Source organism: Saimiri boliviensis, chromosome 4 (assembly GCF_048565385.1).
Source record: "Saimiri boliviensis isolate mSaiBol1 chromosome 4, mSaiBol1.pri, whole genome shotgun sequence".
Taxonomy (NCBI): Eukaryota; Metazoa; Chordata; class Mammalia; order Primates; family Cebidae; genus Saimiri; species Saimiri boliviensis.
This window is the reverse complement of record NC_133452.1, coordinates 133,094,531-133,114,138: the sequence shown is the minus strand read 5'-3', so window position 1 is coordinate 133,114,138 and position 19,608 is coordinate 133,094,531. Positions and strand designations below refer to the sequence as shown.

The window sequence follows — 19,608 nt, the reverse complement described above, 5'->3', positions numbered from 1 at the left end:
GACCAGCCTGGGCAACACTGTGAGACCCCGCCTCTACAATTTGAAAAAAAAAAAAAAAAAAAAAAAAAGGCCAGGCGAGGTGACTCATGCCTGTAATCCCAGCACTTTGGGAGGCCGAAGTGGGTGGATCACCTGAGGTCGAAAGTTCGAGACCAGCCTGACCAACATGGAGAAACCCCATCTCTACTAAAAATACAAAATTAGCAGGGTGTGGTGCTGCATACCTGTAATCCCAGCTACTCCAGAGGCTGAGACAGGAGAATCACTTGAACCTGGGAAGCAGAGGTTGCAGTGAGCTGAGATCATGCCATTGCACTCCAGCCTGGGCAACAAGAGTGGAACCCTGTCTCAAAAGGAAAAAAAGGCCAGGCACGGTGGCTCACCCGTAATCCCAGCACTTTGAAAGGTGAGGTGGGCGGATCACCTGAGGTAAGGAGTTCAAGACCAGCCTGGCCAACCTGGTGAAACCCCATCTCTACTAAAAATACAAAAATTAGCTGGGCATGGTGGTGCATATCGGTAATCCCAACTACTTGGGAGGCTGAGGCAGGAGAATCGCTTGAACCCGGGAAGGTGGAGGTTGCAGTGATCCGAGATTATACCACTGCACTACAGCCTGGGCAACAGAGTGAGACTCCATCTCAAAAAAAAAAAAAAAAAATTTAGCTGGGTGTGGTGGTGTGCAACTGTAGTCTCAGCTACTAGAGAGGTTGAAGTGGGAGCATTGCTTGGGCCCAAGCGGTCGATACTGTAAGTGAGCCATGATCATGCCACTACACTCCAACCTGGATGACAGAGTGAGACACCCCATCTCAAAAAAAAAAATACACTAAGGGGATGAGCTGCTTCGAAGCCGCTGCCATGATCACCGTGCACTGCTTCCCTGCAGCAAGATGGTGGGCAACATGTGGGAGGCCTACCTGGGGCTGTGCAGGCCAAGTACACTGAGGGGGATGCCCTGGCCCTGAAGCGCTATAGCCACCGCTGCACGCTGCTGGCCTGGGTGGACCTGATCCAGAAGCTGCTCAATTACACACTCCTGGGGGAGTGACCTCAACGGACCCACCCACCTGCTGTGCTGACCAAGAGCAGTCACTGTCTTGCTCCGAGTTCACTAAACTGAGGCGTCAGGAGTGCTGGGAGCAATGGCTGACAACAGTGTGTAGATGTGTGCACCATACTCTGGAAGGGACCATCCAATGAGAGTCTTTCAGGAAAGACCGGGTGTGGTGGCTAATGCCTGTAATCCCAGTGCTTTGGGAGGCTGAGGCAGGTGGATCACCTGAGGTCAGGAGTTTGAGATCAGCCTGGCCAACATGGTGAACCCCCTTTCTACCAAAAATACAAAAAATTAGCAGGGCGTGGTGGCGAGCGCCTATACTTCCAGCTACTTGGGAAGCTGAGGCAGGAGAATTGCTTGACTCCAAGAGGCGGAAGTTGCAGTGAGCCGAGATCATGCCATTGCACTCCAGCTTCGGCAAGAGCAAAAAGTCCATCTCAAAAAAAAAAAAAAGTCTTTCAGGAAAAAAACCAAATGTACACCAAAGCATGTTGCTTCTTCCCTTTGTTTGGGGAGCGTGGACAGGTTCTCACTGTCTCTAGGCTGGGGTGCAGTAGTGCGATCACCTCTCATTGCAGCCTCAACTTCTTGGGCTCAAACAATCCTCCCACCTCAGCCTCTGGAGTAACTAGGATCATGGGTGCACACCATCACGCCTTCCAATATTTTTTATTCTTTGTGTAGATGGAGTCTCCTTATGTTGGCTGGTCTTAAACTCCTGGGCTCAAGCGATCTGCCCACCTTGGCCTCCCAAAAAGGGAGTGCTGGGATTCAGCTACTCGGGAGACTGAGGAAGGAGAATCGCTTGAACCCAGGAGGTGGAGATTGTAGTGAGCTAAGACCTAGCACTCAAAAAAAAAACTGCTGGGATTACAGGCGGGAGCCACAGCACCTGGCCCTCTTCCGTTTTTAAAGAAGCACTCCAACGGCTTTCTACTGACTTAGAGCGAAATCCAAGCTCGGCCTTGCTGCAGCATCCTGTGATGCTTCTATACAGAGCCCTCCTGACCTCCAGAGGAGCCCGCTTCAGTCAGGCCTCAGCACAAGGTCCCCTGCTCCGAGGCCTCTCCCCACAGAGTCAGTTTCTATGACATCATTGCACTGTACTTTCTCTTCAAGCACTTCAGACAGCTTGAAATGACCCTGTCCATCTGTGTAGGGCCTGTCTGCCCTCTCTCTCCCACTAGGATGTAGGCTCTCAAGGGCCCGCTGGGCCCACCATGGTGGCCCCTTGGGCTAATACAGTGCCTGGCTCTGACGTTGCTGTTGAATGAATGTTTCACCTTCCCCACTCCTGGCATTTATCATCTTCCAGAAGGAGAGTTTTAAAACAAAAGTTGAGGATAAAGAAATACAGGAGCTTCCCAAAAAATTTCCAGAGCTGCCTAGAAAGAAGATTTGAAAAGGTGCCACTGAGAGAAAGAGCTATGGGTAGGACTACTTCTCACTCGGAGTGGCTGCCGGGAGAATTCCCACAGATTCCCAGAGATAACATTTCCGAACAATGGCTCCTACAGTAGTTATCTTTATTTAGAGCAGAATTCAGACTCAGCTGTATTCCCCAGGGCAGGCCCACTGGCTGGGGAAGGGATAGTCTGTCCCCACACCCGCTTCTCCAGCCTCCAGGCTGGCTTTCCCTCCAGTTCTCAGCTGCTTAGCTGCTCATCTGCGGGTTGGAGCTGGAGCATCTGTCAAGGTTGTTTCCTTGACAAATAGCTTCCTCTTTGGAAATGGCCTCACTTAGGCCCTGCAGGTCATCGAGCAGGACAGAGAGGGACCCTGGGAAGGAAGACAGGGGATGAGCACCAGATGAGGAAACAGGGCTGGCACAGGACATAAGGGGTAGGATGGAGAAGGCCCTTTGGTCTAAGCGGGGCATGGCTAAGAGGCTAAGAGCCTGGAAGGATCAGAGAACAACACTCATCATGCAAGAGTCTGGAGCGGAGATTCCTGAAGTGTCCCCATTTATCCCTTGTCCCTTTGTGCTTGGGCCAAGACCTTTTATGGACTCCCTGGTGGGCACTGCTGCTGCTACAGGTGCAGATGCTGAACACCCTAGAGGCCTGCCACTGGACACCACAGATTTCTTCTTATCCAGTAGGGAAGGAAGAACTGCCAATAGTCGCTGCTGCTTGTAATGGGAGAGGAGACCCTCCTGCTGCAAGGTGGCCTGGGAAGGAGAGGGTTAAACGCCACCTAGCCCGGGTAGAGCCTCCCCCACCATCCTCCTTCCACACCTCTAGCCCGGGAACCAGCCCAGGATGGGCCCTAGTCTCTGCAATCCTGTCTCCTACCAGCATGAGGTTCTTATCCCGCTCTAGTTCCTGCAGGCGCCGGGCCAGTCGCTGCCCCTCCTCCTTCCGGGCCTCCTCCTGCAGACGCCTGAGCTCCTGGCTCCGCTCCTTTTCCTGGGCAGCTTTGCGCTGGATCTGGCGTAAGGAGACCACTGCAGAGAGGGCAAGGCACAGAGGGGGCAGGTGTGGGTCTGCCCAGAGGCAGCCAGGCACCACGAAAACAGGAACAAACACGGGGTCACCAGCTCTGTCTTGGGGAGGCTGTTTTGCTCTGTGGATCTGTCTCTTCTGCACAGTTGAAGGGGTGGGCCGATGCTCCAGGAGCCTGGGAAGCTGTGAACCTAAGTACCTTCCTCATCCCTGATCCATCCTGGAGTTCCTCACGGGAAATCTGAATATGGACTGGGTTAGATTTTGTGCAATTAGTGTTCATTTCTTAAAGTTTGATGATAGCTATATAGGAAAATTTACTGGTTTTGGGAGATCCAGCTCAACGACTTATATTTACGGCTTACTTGAAACGTTAAATGATTACACTGGGCACGGTGCCTCATGCCTGTAACCCTTTGGGAGGCTGAGGCAGGCTGATCACAAGGTCAGGAGTTTGTGATCAGCATGACCAAAATAGTGAAACCCCGTCTCTACTAAAAACACAAAAAGTCAGCCAGGCGTGGTGGTGGGCGCCTGTAATCACAGGTACTCTGGAGGATGAGGGAGGAGAATCGATTGAACCCAGGAGTTTGCAGTGAGCCAAGATTACGACATCGTACTCCATCCTGGGCAACAGTGCAAGACTCCTTCTCAAAACAAAACAAAGAAAAACATTAAAACTTACTTTAAGTGATTCAAAAAATGTATAAATATGTGTGTATACAGGTAAGAGACCAAATGTGGCAAATGTTAACTGCTATAGTTAGAGGAGATATATGAATATTCATTACACAATTCTTTTTTTGACACAGGGTCTTCCTCTATTGCCCAGGCTGGAGTGCAGTGGCACAATCTTGGCTCACTGCAGCCTCGACTTCCCAGGTTCACATGATCCTCCCGCATCAGCCTCCCAAGTAAGCTGGGACTACAGGTGCTTACCACCATGCCTGGCTAATTTTTGTATTTCTTTTTAGAGATGGGGTCTCACTATGTTGCCCAGGCTGATCTGGAACTCTTGAACTCAAGCAATCCTCCCAACCTGGTCTCCCAAAGTGCTGGTCCCAATTCTTTTAACTTGTTCAGGTGTGTGAAATTTTTGCTAGAGGGTAATTGCTGGTGTTAGACATCTGGAAGATGGTGTCCTCTGTGAAGGGGTATGACTGGAAGGGGTACAGTGAGGGTCCTGAGCTAGTCATATGCTGTTTCTTAATCTGGTGCTGGCTACATGGGTGTGTTTATGATGTGAGAATTCATCTGTGTCATTCCTGGATACCTTCATTACCTCCTGTAATGAAGCTTTGAAAAAACGTTGAGGGGGAAATAATAACCTTATGTCTGAACACTTCCTTCTTCCTGGAAAGCCCTATCCACCCTGGCAAGGCTCACCGGCCTTGGCATGCTCCCTCCGAGCCTCGTTCAGCCTCCTCTCTGTGTCTGAGAGTTGCTCCCGAAGCCGAGTTTCCACTTCAGCCACCTTCTCTTGCAGGGCTGGGGTGAAGGTGCAGATGGGACGTATCAGCAGGAGCTTTGATTTGCAGTTCCCATCCCACCCTCCAAGGGAAGCACCCCTTTCCCCTCTGGACACCTTGCCCGTAGAGTTCCTGCTGCTGGGTCAGCTCCTGCCGCAGACTGGCGGCCTCCTTCGTGCTCTCCTGCTGGCCCTGGCGTGCCACATCCAGCTGCAGCCCCAAGCTAGCCAGGGACTCCTGGGTCTGCTGCAGCTCCTGCTCCAGCTGCTGGGCCACCTTGCTCAGCTGCTGGCGCTCTGCCTCCCCTAAAAGGAGGGGGTGCTGGCTCAGGCCTCTCCTGGAACCCTAGATGCCAGGTCTTTCTTCATCCTCTCCACCCCCTGGCAACCAGGTGTACCTTGCTCCCGGGCCCGGCCCACCTCCTGCTGGATGAGGCGGGCACTCAGCTGCAGTTCTGCATCCAGGCGGTTTCGTTCTTCACGAAGCTGCTGCAACTCAAGGCTCACGTCTGTGACAGGTGGGGGTAGGGGACAGCTGGGATGGGGACGAGAAAGAGTCAGGAGAAGTCACCCAGCTGCCTTACCCCTAAGCCCCCATCCCACCTCAGTCCTCATTGTTTTGGGGGTCCCAGCAACCAATGCCCTAAAGCCCCAACCACCTCACCCTAAAGCCCCATCCACCCCACCCTAAAGCCCCATCCACCTCAAAGTGCCCAAACTTCACCTCTCCTGGCGCAACTGAGCAACAGCAAGCTTTCGAGCCATCAGGCCTGGGAGGGAAAAGGCAGGGAGAAACAGATGAAGTTTGCATGGGAGAAAGTGGGGGACTGGGGAGTAAGGGAAAAGAGATGAAAGGACTGGTGAAAAGAGGAAGGTGGATGATGTGGGATCAGAGAGCTGGGCCAGGAAGAAGAAAGTCCGAGCTGGAGGGGCAGGAGCAGGATGTGGTTCGCAGTTGCCCTACGCACCCCGAATGGTGTGGACCTTGCGGACAGCATAGCTGAGTCGGTTGCTGAGACTGGGAAGCCGGGTGACAGCCTGTTCCACCTTAGCCATGGTGCTCTCGAGCCAGATCTGAGAGCTGGAGAGGGCACAGGTCACTGACCCTCCAGGCCTCCCTCATTCTCAAAGGACTTGCTGTGTCTTGTATAGACAATTCCCTCTATCCTGTCCTGTTATGCACAGCTTCTGTCGATTTTCTAAAGGGTCCTTGCCCCAGGAATGCATTAAATGACCGTATCTTTTCAAGCAAACTGTTAAGCTTATTTCTCATAACCTGTGTTTAGCTCACTGTTAGGCATCAAAGATCAAAGTCATCCTCTCTGGCAGGGGCGGGGGCTCCCGCCTGTAATCGCAGCACTTTGGGAGGCCGAGGAAGGAGGAACACCTTAAGTCAGGAATTGGAGACCAGCCTGGCCAATATGGTGAAATTCTGTCTCTGCTAAAAATACACAAGTTAGCTGGGCATGGTGGTGTGCACCTGTAATCCCAGCTACTCAGGAGGTTGAAGCACTTGAACCTGGGAGGTAGAGGTTGCCGTGAATCAAGATTGCACTCCTGCACTCAAGCCTATGTGACAGAGCAAGGCTCTGTCTCATCAAAACAAAACAAAACAAAGTTATCCTCTCCAACAAGCCCAGGGGTGTCGATCCTCTAGCACCAATGATGGGCAGGTCCACGTGCTTTACCAGCTTTTACCAGCTGGCTGTGCCAAAAGCAGGACCAACCTGGCTCATGAAAACTGAGCAGCTTAAACAGATCCTGGGAGGAGGCCAAGGGAGTGTCTAGCGCCCGGCTGGGGTTTCCTCATAGAGTTCAGGTCTGCATCCACAGAAAAACACCTGATGATGAAAGGCTGGCAGTTGTATTCCCAGCAGTACAGCAAAGATTACTTTGATCTGGAAACTGTTTGAGTAGATGCTTCCAACACCTACCACAGCTCTTATTAAAGCCATTTTCTAATGAAGTCCCCAATTACCTAGAGACAACCTAATAAACCCAGCAACAATCCGAGTTTGGGCTGCTTTGAGCCTGGAGGACTTCTGGCCATGCATCATTACACAGAACCATTTCTGTGATCGCCTGGTACCAAAGTCAAACCCTGTCCACAGAACATCTTTCTGTTCTGGAGACAGGAGGCACATGCAACGGATTGAACCTGGGTGGCAGGTCATCATAACTAGTCCAATTCCATTCATGTTTGAAATTTTTCATAATTTTTTAAGCTGAATCAGTTCCCAAGGTACAAATCCAAGAGAGTGATGGGCAAGAATTCATCCTGCATCTTAATTTGGCTAAACCAAAAATTATCTTTATCTAAATTATCTAACCCATCAAGAAGAGCCAAAGATAACAACAAACATTTACAAGCCAGACACTGTGCTAAGAACTGCCTGCCTTGGGTATCTCAATGTCTAAGGCTGAGGGGAAGTCATCACCAGCACAAGAAGCTTTGCTGGATCCTTAGAGGTTTTTCTGAAGGTCACAGAATTGTTGGTAATGAAACAGCTAGGAAGATGGTATAAGAGACAAAGGCTGGCAATTGATTTAGAAGGAAACTAACTGGCTTACATTTTAGAGGGAATATCTAGTAACCAAGTAAATACAAAGCTTTAAATAAATAGACTAGGCTGGGCACAGTGGCTCACACCTGTAATTCCAGCACTTTGGGAGCCAGAGGTGGGTGGATCATCTGAGTTTAGGAGTTCAAGACCAGCCTGGTCAACATGGTGAAACCCTGTCTCTACCAAAAATACAAAAATTAGGCCAGGCACAGTGGCTCACGCCTGTAATCCTAGCACTTTGGGAGGCAAAGGTGGGCGGACTGCCTGAGCTCACGAGTTTGAGACCAGCCTGGGCAAGACAGTGAAACCCCATCCCTACTAAAATACAAAAAAAAAAAAAAAAAAAAAAAAAAATTAGCTAGGCATGGTGGAATATGCCTGTAGTCCCAGCTACTCAGGCAGCTGAGGCAGGGGAAATGCTTGAACCCGGGAGGTGGAGGTTGCAGTGAGCCAAGATCATGCCACTGCACTCCAGCCTGGGTGACAGACCAACTCTCCATCTCCAAAAAAAAAAAAAAAATCAGCTGGGCATGGTGCTGGGTGCCTGTAGTCTCCACTACTCGGGAGGCTGAGGCAGGAGAATCACTGGAACCTGGGAGGCAGAGGTTGCAGTGAGCTGAGATTGCACCACTACATTCCAGCCTGGGTGACAGAGCAAGACTCTGTCTCAAAGTAAATAAGTAAATAAATAAATAGACTAAATTTTTCTGCAGTGAAACAGGGAATGCCTGTAAAATTTTAGAGAAGGAAAGGATTATGATGAAGTGTCCACACTCTCCATCCTTGAACAATGGTGCAAGTGAAGATCCTCCCAGGTGCTCTATTTAGCTCAAGCCATTACTAGACTGAACTGCAGGAGGAAGCAAGGCCTCACCTCCAGCCCAACAGGCAACAGGGAATTCATAACAAGTAATCAGGTATGAAGGCAGAGGGGGCTGCCCTAGGAAAAGAAACAAACACAGGAACTTTGATAGGGCTAAATGTGCCCAGCCCTGTAGCCTCCCTGTAGCCTCCAGTGGCCAGCTTTCCAGCCCCTCTTGTCGGAGGCTCTGGGAAGCTGAAGTGGCAGAAACAGTACTCCATCCACCCCTCCATCCCTGATACCTGCTGACAGCATTGACCACAAGCCTCAGCTGTTCCTCGGCTGAGGCTGTCTGCTGCTGCCACCAGCGCCTGGCCTCCTGAGCACGGCTCAGCTCCAACTGCAAGGCCTGGGGAGGACGCAGCAAAGGACAGGGTCTCTCCCTGAGTCCTGGGTGCAGCCCCAGACAAGGGGCTCCCTTGCCCTCCCAGAGTCTCTACTGGGCTCAGACACCAACCTTGGCACCCATCCGCTCCACCTCCGCCTCTGCAGCTTTGTCCTGCAGGGATCGCTGCAGGATGGCCTGCTCCTGGCTCTGGGCTGTCACTTGTTCCTGAAGTGAGGCCACCTGGGAGAGGAGAGGGAGCTGGGCAAGGCCTTCTAGAGCTAAAAGCTGATGGGGGCACTGGAAGCAAAGTGGCAGGTGCAGAGATCTCTGCAAGAATGCCATGCAGGGGCCAGGCGAGGTGGCTCACGCCTGTAATCCCAGCACTTTGGGAGGCTGAGGCAGATGGATCACTTGAGGTTAGGAGTTCAAGAGCAGCCTGGCCAACATGTTGAAACCCCATCTCTACAAAAAATAGAAACATTAGCTGGGTGTGGTGGTACCTGCCTGTAGACCCAGCTACTCAGGAGGCTGAAGCAGAAGAATCACTTGAACCCGGGAGGTGGAGGTTGCAGTGAGCTGAGATTACGCCACTGCACTCCAGCCTGGGTGACAGAGAGAGATTCCTTCTCAAAAGAAAAAAAAAAGGAAAAAAGAAAAAGAAAGAATGCCATGCAGGAGACCAAAGCTTAGGTTCCTGAGAATGGAATCTGAGCCCAGTGTTCCTTCCATGTTCCACATTCCATGTTCCCCCTTGAACATGGGACTAGTCCTTGACCTACCCCACAGGACCCACCAACTGACCATGCCACCCTCCTTAGATGCTGTCACCTCCTCAGAGAGGCTGTCCCCAACCATCCTACCTGAGGCTGACCCACCCCACAGTCTCACCATCATATTATCTCATTATCTTTTGATTCTTTCTTACTACTTTCTTTTTTTTGAGACAGGATCTCACTTTGTCACCCAGGCTACAGTGCAGTGATGGGATAACAGCTCACTGTGGCCTTGACCTCCCGTGCTCAGGTGATCCTCCACCTCAGCCTCCACAGTAGCTGGGACTATAGGCATAAGCCACCATGCCTGGCTAACTTTTTATATTTTCAGTAGAGACAGGATTTCACGTTTCCCAGGCTGGTCTCCAACTCCTGACCTCAAGTGGTTCAACTACTTCAGTCTCCCAAACTGTTGCCATTACTCAGTTTGGCACGGTGGCTCCACCTGTAATCCCATCACTTTGGGAGGCTGAGGTGGGCGAATCATCCGAGATCAGGAGTTTGAGACCAAAGTGCTGGCATTACAGGCGTGACCACTGCACCGGCTTGAATCTTTCTGTATAGCACACATAATTACTCAACGTTACCTGCTTACTTGCGTGTTCTGTGTCTCTGCTCTAGAATGCAAGCTCCACATTTCGGTTTTGTTCAGGGCTGTGTGCCCAGCATGTGGTAACCACTCAATAAACACCGGTTGAATGGATGCCACCCTTATGGAAGGAGCAAGGTGCTGGGAGGGAATACAGGGAATAAAGAGAGTGTGCAGTGACCTGTCCCTTCAGCTGCTTAACAGAGTCGCTGTGTTCCAGCTCCTGGGCCTTTAGCTGTACCATGAGGGCAAACACCTTCTCCCGCCAGCGGTTCAGCAGGGACTGGCACTTCCTGGTAAACTCAGGCTCCAGGGAATCTGAAGGTTGAACCTGAGGGAGAAGGAGCGAGAGGCAAAGTGTGGGCTCCCGGGGGAGGAGAGGAGGGAGGTGGTGTCTTTGTTTCTCCTGTCCTGCCTGGGCAACATGAGCTACAGCAAGTTCACAGGAAGAAAGAGATCCAAGCAGGTTCTGGGGCACACCGACCCCTCCCGCCCACAGGGAGGAAGCAGGGGGACAGTAGGTGCAGGATGCGGCTGAGGGTGAGGGGCTGGGGGTCAGGCTGTACCTTCCTGGTCAGCTCCTCCTCCTGCAGGGCGAGGATTTGCGTGAGGCTCTGCACCCGCACCTGCAGCAGCTCCGCAGTGGCGTGCAGGCCGTCCCGGTCCTCCTGCAAGTGCTGTGGGCGGAGGGAAGCAGCGCCTCTGTAGGGCGTCCATGCCACCTCAGGCACCACCTTCTCTCCTGGGGACTATATACATTATGCTTGCCCCCCTACCTGATCCCCAAATCCCCACATAGATGCACTCCTGCACTCTCACCTGCACGGTTTCCAGAAGCTTCTGTCGCTCCGGTTCCCATGTCTGGCTGTGAACCTCAGGAGGGACTTGTTCTCCGACATATTTTCTTAGATTCTCAACCAGGGTCACCTGAGCCTCCAAATCGTCCTGGGTCTTGCTAGCGTTGGGGTGGGAATGGAACAGCCACCAGTGGGGCGCCCTGCAGACCCACCACATCACCAACTGCTGTTCCCCCTGGTGTCTGCCCACCTACCTCAGTTGATTCCGAAGCAGCTCGGCCTCCCTCTGAGCCTCGGCCAGCTCCTTGGCTTCCCCTAACCTCCTGGTTTCCAGACTACTCAGAGACTTCTCCAAGCCCTCGGCCTTGCTGGTCAAACTGGAAAGAGCCTCCTGGTGAGCCTGTGTCAAAGAGGACAGCTACGGAAAGAAGAGGGGGCTCAGCAGGGGCTCAACCCCACATGGGGGCCTTCCTTGTTCCCTTCACTCCCACTTTCTGTGACCTTAGAAAAGGACCCAACCAATCACCCAATTGCACATAGCAAATGGAGAGCTGTTGGTTGTGTGCAGTGGCTCACGCCTGTAATCCCAACACTCTGGGAGGCTGAGATGGGTGGATCACCTGAGGTCAGGTGTTCAAGACCAGCCTGGTCAACATGGTGAAACCCTGTCTCTACCAAAAATACAAAAATTAGCCAGGCTTGATGGTATACACCTGTAATCCCAGCTACTCGTGAGGCTGCAGCAGGAGAATTGCTCCAACCCAGGAGGCAGAGGTTGCAGTGAGCCAAGATCCCACCATTGCAATTCTAGCCTAGGCGACAGTGAGACTCTGTCTCAAAAAAACCCAAAAAAACAATAACAAATGGAGAGCTGGTAACTCACTCTCTGCAGTTGCCCCACAACCCATCAGTTCTTGTCAGATCTCCCCCAAAACATATCTTCACCTCTCTCTGTCTCCACGGCCACCAACCCAAGGTAAGCTACCTTCATCTCTTGCCTGGGCCACAGCAACCATCTCCTAACGAGTCTTTATAAATCCTCGGTGGCTTATCACAGCATTCAGAACAAAACCCAGACGCCTCTCCACGCCTGTGGGCTGGGTGACCCCACCTCTGCCTGCCTCCTGAGCTCACCCCTGTAGGCTCTCCCACTGCTCCCTGCTCCAGCTGCAGGGAGTCTGCTGAGAACCAGACAGTGGCCCCTCCTTGCTCTACAGACCCCAAGCGATAGCCCCTCCTCAGGATGGCCTCGCTGGGCTCTCTCATGCCCCCTACCACCCTACTCTACCCCATCAGTTCACATACTCCCAAGCACTTAGCACTGACCATGTCTTGCTTATGTGTTTGTCTTGCTTATGGTAACTGTGTTACCATCAGTTGGGCCATAGGGAAGGAAAAGGAAGAATTTTGTCTTTTGCTCATGACACCTCAAAGGGTTGTAGGGGTGTCAAAGCCACCAAGAATCATAGGATGGACTGGGAAAGAGAGCACAGTGGCCACTCTGTTTCCTGGTCTCCCTCCTCTAGTCCTGTCTCCATACAATAAAGTTAATTTGGGTGACATAAATCACAAAACTTTTTTTTTTTTTTTTGAGACGGAGTCTCGCTCTTGTTACCCAGGCTGGAGTGCAATGGCGCGATCTCGGCTCACCGCAACCTCCACCTCCTGGGTTCAGACAATTCTCCTGCCTCAGCCTCCTGAGTAGCTGGGATTATAGGCACGCACCACCATGCCCAGCTAATTTTTTGTATTTTTAGTAGAGACGGGGTTTCACCATGTTGACCAGGTTGGTCTCGATCTCTCGACCTCGTGATCCACCCGCCTCGGCCTCCCAAAGTGCTGGGATTACAGGCTTGAGCCACCGCGCCCGGCCACAAAACTTTTAAGACATAAAATATAAATCTAATCATGTCATTTCCCTGTTTAAAACGTTTCAACAGTTACATATTACTTAAAAAAAAATTTCGGGGGGGTTGGGTGTGGTGGCTTACACCTATAATCCCAGCACTTTGGGAGGCTGAGACAGGTGGATCATGAGGTCATGAGATCAAGACCATCCTTGTCAACATGGTGAAACCCCACCTCTATTAAAAATACAAAAATTAGCTGGGCATGGTGGTGCACGCCTGTAGTACCAGCTACTCGGGAGGCTGAGGCAGAATTGCTTGAACCCAGGAGGCGGAGCTTGCGGTGAGCTGAGATCGCACCATTGCACTCCAGCCTGGGTAACAAGAGTGAAACCCTGTCTCAAAAAAAAAAAAAGAAAAATAATTTTTTTTTTAAATTTCTTTTTTTTGTTTCTGGAGATGGAGTTTTACTTTGTTGCCCAGGCTAGATCTCAGCTCACTGCAACACTGCCTCCCAGGTTCAAGCGATTCTCCTGCCTCAGCCTCCTGAGTAGCAAGGATTATAAGCATGAGCCACCACATCTGGCTAATTTTTGTATTTTTAGTAGAGATGAGGTTTCACCATGTTGGCCAGGCTGGTCTCAAACTCCTGACCTCAAGTGATCCACCCACTTTGGCTTCCCAAAGTGCTGGGATTACAGGCGTGAGCCACCATGCCAGGCCCTAATTTATTTTATAAAATAGACACGGGGGTCTCACTTTGTTGCCCAGGCTAGTCTCAAACTACTGGGCTCAAGTGATCCTTCCACCTTGGCCTCCCTAAGTGCTAGGATTATAGATACGAGCCACTGTGTCCAGCCTGCTCATTACTCTTAAGGGAAAGTATCAAGTTCTGAACTGACCAAGGCCTTGCGCCCTGGGTCCTGTGCTCTGCAGCACACTCAGGGCCTTCATCTCTGTGCTCCAGTCTTCTGGCCTCCTCCTGTCCCCACCTCTACCTGCTGTCCTGCTGAGTGTTCAGCAGCTACCATTGCACCCCACACGCCTCTTCACTGGCCACCTCCTATCCAGCACAAATGGTAGCTTGTTTTTTTCAGTCTTGCTCCGCTGCCTCGGCTGGAGGGTAGTGATCTCACCTCATTGTAATGTCTGCCTCCCGGGTTTAAGCAATTCTCCTGCCTCAGCCTCCCAAGAAGTTGGGGGCTTACAGGCACCTGCCACCATACCTGGCTAATTTTTGCATTTTTTGTAGACTGGGTATCGTCATGTTGGTCAGACGGGTCTCGAACTCCTGGCCTCAAGTGATCTACCTGCCTCGGCCTCCCAAAGTACTAGGATTGGAGGCATGAGCCACTGTGCCTGGCCTAACTTCTTATTGCTAAGTTTCTTTCATTAATCTCCTTTGTCCATTTTCTGATTGGACTGCTCATCTTTCCATTACCAATTTCTATACACACATTATATATTAGGGATAGTATCCTTTTCTTGTTATCTGAGCTATAAATATAGCTGGTGTTTTGGTTTTTTTTTTTGCCATTCCAGTCAATGGGTCAATCTTTTCCTTTATGGCTTCTAGATTTTGGATTTTGACTCACAGGTAGAAAGGCCTTGTACACTACAAGGTTATAAGGAATTCAATTATCCCTTGTTTTCTCCCAGTTCCTTTATGGTTTCTTTATTTTTTAATTTTTTTGAGATGGATTCTAGCTCTGTTGCCCAGGCTGGAGTGCAGTGGCATTATCTTGGCTGACGACAACCTCCACCTTCTAGGTTTAAGCGATTCTCCTGCCTCAGCCTCCCGAGCAGCTGGGATTACAGGCATGCACTACCACGCCCAGCTAATTTTTGTATTTTTAGTAGAGACGGGTGTTCGCCATGTTGGCCGGGCTGGTCTCGAACTCCCGACCTTGTGATCCACCTACTTCAGCCTCCCAAAATGCTGGAATTACAGGCATGAGCCACCCATGCCCAGCCCTATGGTTACTTTTCTTGACATGTCAACTGGTTACAGTGGCCTTCCCTGAACCCCAGACCAAGTTAGTGCTCTCTAGTCCTTCTTTAAGGCATTCCCCCCAAATGCAATTACTTATGATTAAATTAAATATAGATGAGTGTATCCCCCACAAGGCTGTCAGCTCTATCCACGAAGGCAGGACTCAGGCTAATTTGGTCCCTAAGTCTGAAAAATGGCAAAGAGTAAGCACTGTGGACTGAATAATCTCTACCCCAGTCCACCACAGCCTCCTTACCCACCTTCCTCACTGCCCTCCACAATACCCCCAATGAATTGGTACCTGCAGTAAAGCAGGGAGGCAACTACTTCCTACTAGAAAGGAAAGGAGGGCTTCAAGTGGTGGGAGGCCACGTGAGTCTTGGGGGAAAAGTGGAATCTGATAAGATAAAAGCACCCAAATTAAGATAAAAGCACCCACCTGAGTCTTGGGGGAAAAGTGGAATCTGATAAGATAAAAGCACCCAATTAAGATAAAAGCACCCAAAGCCGGGCTCGGTGGCTTAAGCCTGTAATCCCAGCACTTTGGGAGGCCGAGGTGGGTGGATCACGAGGTTGAGAGATCAAGACCAACCTGGTCAACATGGTGAAACCCCGTCTCTACTAAAAATACAAAAAATTAGCTGGGCATGGTGGCGCATGCCTGTAATCCCAGCTACTCAGGAGGCTGAGGCAGGAGAATTGCCTGAACCCAGGAGGCGGAGGTTGCGGTGAGCCGAGATCGCGCCATTGCACTCCAGCCTGGGTAAAAAGAGCGAAACTCCATCTCAAAAAAAAAAAAGAGATCGAGACCATCCTGGTCAACATGGTGAAACCCCGTCTCTACTAAAAATACAAAACATTAGCTGGGCATGGTGGCGTGTGCCTGTAATCCCAGCTACTCAGGAGGTTGAGGCAGGAGAATTGCCTGAACCCAGGAGGCGGAGGTTGCGGTGAGCCGAGATCGTGCCATTGCACTCCAGCCTGGGTAACAAGAGCGAAACTCCGTCTCAAAAAAACAAACAAACAAACAAACAAACAAAAAGCACCCAAGTTCTCCATCTTCTAGGCCATATGTGTTTCCTTTCACCAAAGGTCTCAGCATTCCACTACTTACTACTCATGGGGGGGTCTTTTCTGTAATACCTGCTTGGAAGCTACTGCCCAGCTCTCCACTATGAATTTGAATCCTTTCCACCTCTGGATTCACCTGCTCTTGGTGCAGCCTCTGAACCTCTTCCAGCTCCCGCTGGCTCCCCTCTTCCAAGTTCTTCCGGACGACCTCAGCCCCAGCCAAAGCAGCACGTAGGCCCTCAGCCTCGGCTCGGCCAGCCTGCTCTGCCCGTGCCAGAGCCTCCAGCTCCATGGCCTGGGCCTCTAGCCTCATCTTCTGCTGCAGCGAGGTCTCTCGCAGGAGCCGGACCTCCTCCTCTAGCCGCCGCAGCTCTTGCAGCTGCCGAGAGATCAGCTCAGCCTGCTGGCTCAGGGCCTGTGACCCCTCCAACTCCCGGCACCTTCAAAGACAGGTTAGCGCAGATGAAACTTGTCTCCAGAGATGGAAGGATAGTTGAGAGCACAAACATAGCTAGGAGAAGCAAAAGAGGGCCCATCTGCACTCGTGTTGGGAGGTGAAGGGGGTGCTGAAGCTGGGGCATGGGGATGTCTGCACTTAACATCATTCATCAAAGCCCTATTGAGCATGTTAAGTCCAGTGCTTGGACTCACAGGACCTAAAGTCTGGCTGAGATCATGAAACATGATCTCTCTAGAGAGCACTACATACAGGCAGATTCGACATCAAATGTGTGTACCATTAGGCCACCACATTCTTTTTGTTTTTTGGTGTTTGTCTTATTTTTTTTAATTTTTATTTTTAGGCAACACATTTTAAGTGGAAAAGTTGGACGAACACACAGAGACTTCTGAATTCTGATTTAAGGGCAAGGAGTTTGAGGGAGGAATGGGCATAAAAAGGTCATGAGCTTCCAGTATCAATATGGTGAGGCCAGGTGCTAGTTAAAGGCATTTATCGAGTGTTAGGTATACTTTATGAGGCGTCTGAGAGAACATTACATAAATAACACAGTGCCAACCTTTGGAGAATATCATCTACCAATGTCACGTAAAGTTTAATCCAGTTTGGAACGTGGTTCCTGAGGCAGCTCTCTCTCTGAGACCCTGGACCACAGGAAATTGTTGTTGTTTTTAGAGACAGGGCATCACTCTGTCACCCAGGCTTCAGTGCAGTGGCTGGATCGTAAGTCACTGCCTCTTTGAACTCCTGAGCTCAAGCAGTCCTACCACCTTAGCCTCCCGAGTAGCTGGGACTACAAATGCAGGCAACCACAGCCAGCTAATTATTTTCTGTGGAGACGGAGTCTTGCTTTGTTGCCCAGGCTGGTCTTGACCTCCTGGGCTCAAGGGATCCTCCTGCCTCAGCTCCCAAAGTGCTAGGATTATAGGTGTGAGCTGCCATACCTGGCTTTTTCTTTCTTCTTCTTCTTTTTTTTTTTTTTTTTTTTTTAAAGTAGCAGGGATCTGTAGTCTAGGGATATTAAGTGACTTGCCAGATGTCCTCTAGCTGGTAGCCAAACTAGAAACAGAGTCTCTGTCTCCTGACACCCAGTTTAGTATTCCTCCTTCTTTATCATGCTGCTGCTCCTAATGTAATCCTATTCTGGAGCAAAATGGCAGAATGATATACTAGTACATCTGGGAAAAGGCACATGAAGCAAGAATGAGAATGTTTACAGACAATGCGACAGACAGCATGGCCAGCTCCCACAGCATGTCCTCTGTAAAGGCTTTCTTCCATCAGAATCAACCCACACTGCCACAGTGCTGGGTCTCTACTTCCAGTTTGCACTTCATCTTGCCTCATGCTGTGCTTTACAATCAGCTGGTGGTCAATCTATCTCCCGTCTTAGGGTTTTAGGTTCCTTATTAATTACAAATTCAAGTCACGTTTGTCTTATTCCCTATTGTTATTCCCATCCCTAGCACCTAGCACCTAGCACATTGCTTTATTATTTATGCACTGTAGGAACTAGTACTTGCTTACATAAAAATGAGTAAGTTATGGAAACACGGGCCAAAACAGGGTAAGATATTCCAGTGAGGAAGGCTCACTAGCAAGTAAGCCGGAGAAAATGGCAAGGATGGATCCCTACCTGCCTCTCCGCCCTGGCTCCTGTCTGTCACTGGAAACATCCCGTTCCCACATCGTCACTTGAGGTCTTTGGGTGTCTGTCCGCCTCTCTGAGACATCTTGATGGCTTGGGGGTTGGACCAGGGGAATGTCTGCGAGCCAGGTGGGAGCCATTTTTGGTAGAGTTGAAACGGGCCGAGCTTGAAAGTGGGAGGGGGGAATCAGCCCAGTGGAACCTGAGGAATTACAGAAGCAAAGATGGTCAGTTTCCCAGGCAGAGGCAACCCCCACTCCCCTTGTCTGGTCCCACTGACCTGAAGGTGGAAACATCTTCATATTATTTGAAGGCTCTAGATTCTGTCCCCAGCCATCTATATTCCCCTAGACAATAGGAGAAACAAGGACACTCCAATTCAATTTTCAGGCCACCTTCCAAAGAGAAATCTCCTACAATAATGAAGTCATAATCCTGGAATTACAGCCAGGTCCACCCGATGCTCCGCTCTTTTCCTACTTCCCCAAAGAAGTAGGAGATACCCCAAATTCACTTGCTTGTCTCAACCTGGTTCCTGGTAGAACCCAGGCAACTAACTACAAAGTGGAGAGAATTTACTGAGAGACCGAGAGGGGGCTCTGAGGCTTTACTCCTACTTTCAGGATTCTGGGCAATGCCTTTACCCTCCTCCTTAAGTTTCTATGGTCCCTGCTGCTCCTGGCCAAAGGTGAGAAAGGAGGTACACAGTGCAGGGGTCTTGAGCGCCATCTCCAGAATTCTCTCCATGGCTCAGCAAGGCCTGGGGGAAGCCCATCCAGATACCACCAGGCCATGACTCTTGGGTCCTTCCCTATTAAAGCGCTGGCCCAAGGCCTGGCCCCAGTTGAATGTGGCCACATGCAGGGTTAGACCCCTCCCCAGGCCCTTGGGAATCCAGGCAGCCTAGATCCCCAGGCAGAAAAGCCAGCTTCCTGACATCTCATCCAAATCTTTCCTGGAGCTGTCCTCTCTGCTTCTCTCTACTATCCCCTCAGCTTCCATGCCTGCCGCCCACCCCCTCTTTCTAGAGTCCTAACACACAGCGGGCACTTTAAGATCTTCCTCCCACCCTCCTACCCTCCCACCCTCATTCATCTATTTGTTACCCAAATCTGGGATTCCTACTCCCGTCCCTTTTTACATCCTAATCTACTTTTTTCTGAAGGAATTATTCTGGTCCTCACCCTCACCCCCATCTCTCAATAGCCTGCTCTCGTCCCCTGCACGCTAGCCCGCTCTGCTCCCCCCAACGCTCCCTCAGATACTCGAGGCTTCACCCTGTTGGCCCCTGAGATCTAAGGCTTTTCTGATCTCCTCATCTGCCCCTTCATCGGGCCCCTGTGCCCCCTTCCCCTCTGGACCCCTTACACCCCCCCAGCACCCTCTCTCGGCCCCTTCCCGCCCCCAACCGACTCTTCCCGAACGTCCCTTACCAACCGCGAGAGCACTCTACTGCGCTTTGGCCACACCCCCGCCACCTCGCTCCAGGCCCCGCCTCTGCATCGACCGCGCCTGCGCAAGTCGGGCTCTCTGAAGCCCCCATTTCACTCAGAGGACAGAAAAGGTGCACGCAGGCGCAATGCCGTCTAAAGCTGGGCTCCTTGCGTCGGAGAATCTCCGCGCCCAGGCGGCTCCTCCCCACTGCGGGAACCCGGGAAAACTTGTGAACTAATCAGAAAAAGCGGAAGGCGGGAGAGCTTGGGG

At 51.1% G+C, this 19,608-nt stretch overlaps 1 protein-coding gene across 4 annotated transcripts; it reads right to left on the bottom strand.

Moving 5' to 3' along the window:
• Window positions 1–2,569: 2,569 nt before the first annotated feature.
• Window positions 2,570–19,500, bottom strand: CCHCR1 (coiled-coil alpha-helical rod protein 1). 4 transcript variants are annotated; one of them, XM_003944628.4, is made up of 18 exons: window positions 19,338–19,500; window positions 18,185–18,251; window positions 17,893–18,106; window positions 15,933–16,236; window positions 11,140–11,303; window positions 10,908–11,043; window positions 10,655–10,765; window positions 10,270–10,419; window positions 8,856–8,966; window positions 8,641–8,747; window positions 5,941–6,053; window positions 5,697–5,742; window positions 5,371–5,507; window positions 5,090–5,278; window positions 4,891–4,992; window positions 3,355–3,506; window positions 3,059–3,230; window positions 2,570–2,839 (listed from the first exon to the last, which is right to left on the bottom strand). In XM_003944628.4, exons 2-18 carry the CDS (start codon window positions 18,204–18,206, stop codon window positions 2,715–2,717), a joined length of 2,355 nt encoding a protein of 784 aa, XP_003944677.3. In that variant the 5' UTR covers window positions 18,207–18,251; window positions 19,338–19,500; the 3' UTR covers window positions 2,570–2,714. The 4 variants fall into 4 exon arrangements, with proteins under 4 accessions (XP_003944677.3, XP_010330917.3, XP_010330916.3 ...); XM_010332615.3 differs by lacking the exon at window positions 19,338–19,500 and adding an exon at window positions 18,549–18,970 and having other exon boundaries at window positions 3,059–3,188; XM_010332614.3 differs by lacking the exon at window positions 19,338–19,500 and adding an exon at window positions 18,549–18,969.
• Between the last annotated feature and the right edge of the window lie 108 nt (window positions 19,501–19,608).

Coding starts and splice junctions, on each gene's coding strand:
- CCHCR1 (XM_010332614.3), bottom strand. CDS start 18,764: ATGTGGCCACATTCAACTGGGGCCAGGCCTTGGGCCAGCGCTTTAATA. Junction 16,237..17,892: donor GAGCCAGGGCGGAGAGGCAG/GTAGGGATCCAT, acceptor CTGTCTTTGAAG/GTGCCGGGAGTTGGAGGGGT. Junction 4,993..5,089: donor GCAGGAACTCTACGGGCAAG/GTGTCCAGAGGG, acceptor CCTTCACCCCAG/CCCTGCAAGAGAAGGTGGCT.